Below are 7,268 nucleotides of genomic sequence, written 5' to 3'. Positions count from 1 at the left end.
TTCTTGAACTGGGGTTTTCTTCTGCATTACTACCAAGGGAGCAAGTCCCATGCCTGAAATGGCCTGACTGATCAAATGGAGATCGGGGGTAATCTTCACACTGTTCTCTTAGGTACTTCTGGTTAAGGTGCAGGGCTGCTTATCAGGAGGAAAGCCAGGGGGGCGCCTGGGTGGCTCAGTACCTTAAGCGTCTGACTCAGGACATGATCTCCTGGTTTGTGGGTCTGAGCCCCGCGTGGCCCTCCACGCTAACAGCATGGGGCCTGCTCGGGATTCTCTCTGCCGCTTGGATGTGTGTGTGCGTGCATGCACGTAAGCTCTCCAAGTTAAAAAAACGTACAAGACCACACCAGAGGTCATCTTTGGACTCAGAAGCCATTCTGGAGGTGGCAGGACATGTGGCCTTGGCATGATTTAGGATTCCTTGGATTGATTATACAAAGAAAAGATGAACCCAGACATAGATTTGCAAGACATGGCCCGTATGGGAAGAAAAGGCCTTAGGAGAACAGAATGAAGAAAGGCCGGGGCCTGGGAAAGGCCAAGTAAGTAAGCTGGAGATGGGACAAAGGAAGGAGTAAAGGTTCTGCAGGGACTTGACTTGTGGTGACCCTGCAGACTTTTCACAAGGAGCTTCATGAACTAAGAACTTAAAGAAAGGAAAGCGTGGGAAAAATGGACTGTGTGCTCTGGGGCACGTGACGAGGCTCCAGGCATTGTTCTGGGAGGGCCCGTGCTGCTGCCCTTGATGGAGAGGAGAGACTTTGCTGGAGGCAGTGTCTCAAGGAAGGATCATTTCTTTTCCGAGGAGAAATACCTTTCAGTTGCGGTTTAGAATCGCTCTAGAAATTACCTTACCTTGAGGGGAGAGATGATGCTTTGGAGGCATACAAGGGATAGAAGGTTCTGTACCCAGCTGGCTTTTGATAGTAGCACGGTCAGGAGCCTGCTCTCCCTCGGGCTTTTCGGAGTGATCACTTTTACACGCGTGATCAGCTGAGCAGAAAGAACGGCTTCTGGTGTTTGCCCTTTAGTGTTCAAAGCCCAAACTCACCTGATGTGACTCAAGCACTGTTTCTCCGTTCCAGATCGCTCCCCAGCTGTCCTCCGACAAACAGCCAATGGTTGTTATCTGAGCACTGAAGGGCCAGACACGGAGCAGACTGCTCTCTGTCATTTAAGGGGACAGTTTAGAGGGTTGCTTTCGGATGACAGGACTTGCCTTTTCATCTGGGGACTCTTCTGGAATGAAACCGCACGGTACTGGGGAGAGCCAGGAGTCCTGCAGAGCTCAGACCTCACCCCTTAATACCTTTCTTTTAAAACCTGTCTTCACATTTTACCTCTAAAGCTAGATGGCTGGGCTGCTGGGTTGTTTTTTTTTTTTTTTTTTTTTTTGGCCCTATTAGGACATACAAAAGATTTGCCTCTTAACATGATTTAGGAAGATTTTATTTTTTTGGATGTTGTCAGAAATTACAGCAATATATTCATAAATACCTAATTACTACATTCAACAAATAATATTACAATACAATTAATTCAAACAAGTACACTTAGAACAGGTTTAATTTCACAGCATCTAAACTGCCCCCAGAGTGACCGAGGCATCCCTCCTCCCTCCCATGTACTGGTTTTACTGTTCTAGCAAGTGAGCACAGGCCACATACAAAGTAACACAACCAATCAGCGTGGCCTTCCTCAGGTCAAGGCAGAATGAAGGAGTCTAAATTAAGTGCTGGATCAACAGGTTGGGACTGGCTACTGTGAGACGGGAGAAGTCAGGTACTGGTTTCCGTGGGGTGCGGGATATTTCCGCTGCTAAGTGGCCAAGAGTTACAGAATTGGCTTGTGCCGACCACCTCCATCTTGTGGTGGATCCCTGGAATGTTCTACTTTGAAGACCGCTCAGAGGGGAAAGGGGGCGCCTGACTTTTGAGATCCGGCAGCCTTATCGAGCTACTGGAGGAAAACCAGACCTTCTTGGACTAGGATCCTCCGCTGCCGAGAGTGCGGGCTCCTCTAAGTATTCTTGGAATTCCCTTAAGGATGTAATCTATTAGAATGTGAATGCCAATGAAGTGTTTAGCCTATATTCTGTAGAAAAAAAAAAAAAATCCTGTTAAGTCCTATCTTGGTCACTTATCTGAGATAATGGACGGAGGTCATGGTTTCATGTCCCTTTGGCTCTAATTAGAGGAAACATTTTCAAAGGATCAGGTCCTAAGCGCCGCCAAGTTCGTTTCTAATGATGGGATTAAATGCAGAACCCCAGGACCCCACTCTGGAAGAGGACCCTCACAAGCAGAGTGCAGTCCCCTTGAGGACGGACGGCAGCCCGGTCTCGCAGGGGCGGCAGGAAGACACAAGGTCGTGCAAGACGGGGGTCTCCACGAAAATACTGACCCGAGTTACGTAATGAGTTCTAGAGCAGATCTGGCGTACTTCTCAACTCTGTCTTTTAAACTCAACGTGAAATAGCGGACAAGGATCACGCATTTGTCCGTTTTTAAGCCCAAACCGAAGAGAGGTGGTGCTGTTGTTTCCAAACCCTCTGAAAATGAAAACTAGCCACCGGACGGGAAAGCCAGCTCCTCGTGGTGCACCCCTGCTTTCTTCCCTTCCTTAGTTTCTTCATGCTGCCTTACTGGTCTGTATTCTGATTGTCTTTCTACTGAGAGGTGGGGGTGCGGGGAGGAGGAGGGACCGAAGCTGGAAGGCAGGGGAGGCGGTTAGTCTCCAGCGGCAGGGAGCAGAGCCCTTCTAGCTGCACCCACCCCTGGGTGGTGACCGCCCCCCGTGGGCGTGGCCCTCGACCTGTAACAGCACCCCAACAGGGGGCTCCCCTCGGATGGTGAGGGGCGGGGCGGGGGCTGTTTCCTCAAGCCCTCCCCAAGCTGCTTAGCAGGGGCGTCCAGCCCTTTTCTGGGGCCGGGGGAGGGCGGGGAGCGGGGTGCTGAGGTGGAGCCCTTGAGCTTGCTCTTTCAGACCGGAACGAGCCAGCCGACTCGGGAGAAATTCGGTCATCTCGTCCCCTGACCGCTAGCAGCAGAGCCCCCTCTCAACACCTGTCCCCACCTGTGGAACGAGTTGGTCTCCCAGTGTCTTTGCAGGGGAGGGGAGGCCCGCAGCACAGGCCTGCGTTCTCGAGTCGTTTTTGTGGAGAGGAAGGCGCTCGTTGACTGCTGATAATACTGGCGGCACTTTTTGTCTGAGTTTGCTAATAACTAGAAGATTCTTGGCAGACATACAAAGCAAACTGTGTGGGAACAGATAAAGCAACACAATGCCATCTGCCAGCAAGCTGTTCTGCACAGCTAAGGTCTGGTGCCGAGGGCGCGGCCACCGAGCGCAGTGAGTAGCCTTCCTGAAGGTCGGCCAGCCTGTCCCTGACCCAGGGTGAAAGGGACAGCGGCCATCGAGGTTCTTGCCTCCACCCCCACCCCCGACGGACCCGCCCCTGGCTGCTTGGGCCTCGGGTCCGGGCCCATTCGGGCGAGAGGAGACCCCGCCTGGATGAGCTGGAACGGGGCCGAGAAGGAAACACTGCTTTGCGCGGAGAGAGAGGGCTTCCCCGGTTTCTAGCCGCTCCTGTGCTCAGGACAGTAAGTTCGAAAGGAGGGGAAGTTCAGCTCAGACATGGTTTACCTACTTTTAGGCTTTTACAAAGCTTTGCATCTAAATAAAGCTTCTAAAGTTTCTACTTTGCACCTGTTCTCAGACTGCTGTAAGACACCTTAGAATCCTATCACAGAACTCGCTCCCTTCCTGACAGGTTCTTCCGGCAGAGCCGCGGGCGCGCTCGGCAGCACCGGGCGGCCTGTGCCCGCCGGGGGCCGAGCCCCTCCACAGTAGCAACTGGTTCTGTCTGCGCTCCAGAGCCAGGGGGAGGGGACAGGAGGAGGTAAGAAGGAACAACACATGGCTTTCTACGTCACTTTCTGGTGCAACTCAAAAATGAAGTGATCGCATAGGCGCCAGTGGTAAGCTCTTTTACTTTTCTTCTTCTTTAATTGTTAAAAACACTTCAATAGTTTAATGTCCTGACCAGCAGCAGTACAAACACTAAAAGCAAGTTTTTTTGCCCAGGAAAACAAAAGCAAAAAAACAAACAGAACCCCCAAACAGGAAAACAAACAAAAATCCCCCCAAACCACATATTTAAAAATGGCAGGCTTTTTATAACAATAATTAAAGTAATAAAAACATACAAAACTTTGTTTTTTTTTTTAATATATATACACAGTACAAGGCTGAAGCACCTTTGACTTTTCTCTCAAAATTTACGTTTGTATGAAAACACAACCCACCGCAGTAACAATTTCGTGGGTGTGAACGTATGTATACATAGAGCTCTGTACATTTTCCCCCACCGAGTAATAAAAAGGTACCTTCAGTTGGGTGATGCACTTTAGATAAGAGCTTTTCCGGGGAAAAGCCTGTGGGTGAGGCTTCGGTATTGGTGCTTTGTGGGCTCCTAGGACCTGTTGCTTCGAAGAGAATTTTGCAGACAAGTGACAAACAAATAAGCCCTTTACCAGGAAAATGCACCCCACCTTCCCTCTGCCAAAGCCAGTCTCCGTCCTGGGGAGGAGCGAGGCTGACCCTGCGCCGGGGCGGAAGGGGAGGGGGGGGGGGGCTCGAGGAGGCGGGGAGCCGCGTGGCCACACCAGAAACCCAACACAGTCGGTCTGATCCATTCTTCCGCACCCAGGGGCCCTCAAGGATACAGTTTTAGTGTTGGTAAGGGAGCCTTCACTTTCAGACTAGAAAATAACGGCGTGGGGGAAGAAGAAAACCACTTTTAAAAAGAAAAGAAAAGACCAAACAAAAAGAACGATGGGCATCCTAGTCGGTTGCTCGCTGAATGACAAAGGTGATTCCGTTGCATTGAAGTCAAGGCGGGTTCGTTCTTCTGGGGCCTGGAGTCCTTTGCTTCATGCATGGCACATTCTCTTTTTTTTTCTGTTTTTTTTTTTTTCTTTTTGTTAAATTTTAAGCTTCAAACCTCCCAGTGAAAAATATTAAATATTCAAGGTAATAAAATAGATAATATTTCTATACTATAGGTTCGGCCTAGCACAAGGGAAACCGTCACCTAGGATATCCCTTAAAGTAACCCCTAGGCCAGTGCATTGCAGGCAACACAAGGCACTTCCTTAAGTGATCCAGTTCTGCGTGGAGTCGCTCCCTCTCGGAAACAATCTTCTGTTTCTGGCTCCTCAACTCCTGGAGAGAGATTGATTCAGGTAAAACACTCATCTCACGGCAAGGAAGTGTGTGCGAGGCATGAATGCGCCAACCTCTAGTCTGGAAACTTCCCCTTCCCAGCTCAGGATTTGGGCGGTGGTCTCTGGAAGAACCAGTTCAAACCGTGACCGAAGCCTTGGGTTCTCCCAGTATCTGGGCCGTCTCATAAAACCAGGGTCTGTTGCTGGCTCAACACCAACCCTGAGATTTTAAAAATCAGCCGATACTACACAACTGTGGCTGCTCAGGACCGGCCAAGGGCTGCACCCCACGTCCCCACGTGCCGGGAGGATGCCGGGGAGTCGCTCCCGTCATCGGCTGCAGGAGGAAGGGGGCTGGGGTGCGAGAGCTTTGCTCCCCCTGTAATATCGTCTTCCATCCCCCTCAGCCAATCACCGTAGGGGGAGACATACGGGTAACACCTCCCCCAAAGGGATATGCAAATAGCCTCTTCTCCCTTCCAGAACCAATACCCTGTACGTGAACAGTACCTGCCTCCTTAGCTCAATCTTGGGGAACCCTCGGGCTCCTGAACTCCCCGCCCAAGACTACACCTGTTAGCCTCCTAGGAGCAGTATTCCCACTCCTCAAAACTTGTCTGTAGTGGGGACAGACGCAAGCTCAGGCTCCTCGAAGCTGGCTGTGTCTTAGGAACGTGCCTGCCCCCCACCCTGGCCCCTCTTCCCCGGTGGCACTCACCGCCATGCTGTGAGAGAGCTGCTCGGCTGTGAGGCTGAGGCTGTAATGCTGTGCCTCCAGCCGCCTGCACTGCGTCTGCAACACCTGCCGCTCCAGATTTTGTTCTGAAAAGACAAGCCGCGTCGAGCTGCTGTGTGTGTGTGTGTGTGTGTGTAGGGGCCACGGGCCTGGCCGGGGTCGCCCTTCTTGCGGTGCTCTCCTCGGGGCCGCACTGCTCCCCGCCCTCTGATGGGCACAGGGAAACCCAGCCCGGTTTCCCTGTGCCACAAGGCTACTAGGAACTCCTTAAGGGGAAAGTGGTGGTTGCAAAACACGTTTTTCAAAAGGAAGGGTACAGTGAGAGGTCTGAAAGCTTGTAATAAGCTGCTACGAGGCCAGAGTAAACTTAGAAACCGAAAATAGAATTCTAATTAGTAAAATCTCTGCCTTGCCACAAGATACTGGGCCTGCTTTTCACAGGAGTGACTTCAAACTTGCAAGGGTCAAGGACAAGTCCCTGCTTTCCTATGAAGCGCTTTGAGAATGGAGACCCGGGAGAGCAAGCGGACAGCCTACAGAAGGGACAGTGCAAGGAGGGGCACTAAAAGCAGCCTCCTGCCCCCTCAGAACACAGACTGAAGTTGTTCAAAGCGCTAACGAATGCAGCCTGGAACCAGCAACATCAGAAAACACGAAAGCTGAACTCTCCACCGGACACATGAACTCTGACAAGTCCTCTGCGGCCAACTCGGCAGGAATGAGGACCTCTATTTTGTCCCCAAGGTTCAGAAACCAGAAAAGCGGCTGTCACTGCCACTCTCTGTTCAATTCAAGAGCCCAGAGCTCAAGGAGAGAACTAAACTATCACAGAAGGTCTGACCCGCTAGGACTACCTAAGGAATAAGGGACCACAAAAACTGAAAACCACAACTGGTACCTAAATCAGTCTAATAAAAAAGGCCCCGCTCACGGCAGAAAACCAGCAAAAGTTACTTAACGCAATTTAATGCCAGATTCACGGAATGACATCATCATCAAAAAGATCCATTCTCCCCAAATCTGTAAATCCAACACAACTGAAAATTTGCATAGGGATTTTCTGGGTGGCGCAAACAAGGCGGCGATCTTGAAACCCCTGGGAGAAGCCCAAGGGCCAAGAACAGGGGGGCTGTCCGAGAGGTGAGTGCCTGCAGACAGCCGAGAGCAGGGGGCCCACGGGGAGCGGCCAGGAGGATGCCGAAACCCGCCAGGATAAGGGGTTGCCCAGGTGGGAACGGTGAAGTTACATGAATTCTAGGCATAAGAAACGCGAAACGTGAATTCAAGGAAATGGACAGAAT

At 51.2% G+C, this 7,268-nt stretch overlaps 1 protein-coding gene across 7 annotated transcripts in view; it reads right to left on the bottom strand.

Annotated features, from left to right (window-relative positions):
* Positions 1-1,436: 1,436 nt before the first annotated feature.
* Positions 1,437-7,268, bottom strand: part of GSE1 (Gse1 coiled-coil protein) — a 394,460-nt gene continuing 388,628 nt past the window's right edge. For all 7 annotated transcript variants that reach the window (XM_058709032.1, XM_058709028.1, XM_058709026.1 and 4 more), the window contains 2 exons: positions 5,950-6,053; positions 1,437-5,229 (listed from right to left, as the gene is read on the bottom strand). In XM_058709032.1, the coding sequence (XP_058565015.1) occupies positions 5,095-5,229; positions 5,950-6,053 (239 nt within the window). In that variant the 3' untranslated portion in view covers positions 1,437-5,094. The remainder of the gene's footprint in view (positions 5,230-5,949; positions 6,054-7,268) is intronic.

The sequence above is a fragment of the Neofelis nebulosa genome, chromosome 17, assembly GCF_028018385.1.
Source record: "Neofelis nebulosa isolate mNeoNeb1 chromosome 17, mNeoNeb1.pri, whole genome shotgun sequence".
In the NCBI taxonomy this organism is placed as follows: domain Eukaryota; kingdom Metazoa; phylum Chordata; class Mammalia; order Carnivora; family Felidae; genus Neofelis; species Neofelis nebulosa.
This window is presented reverse-complemented; position numbering and strand designations above follow the sequence as displayed.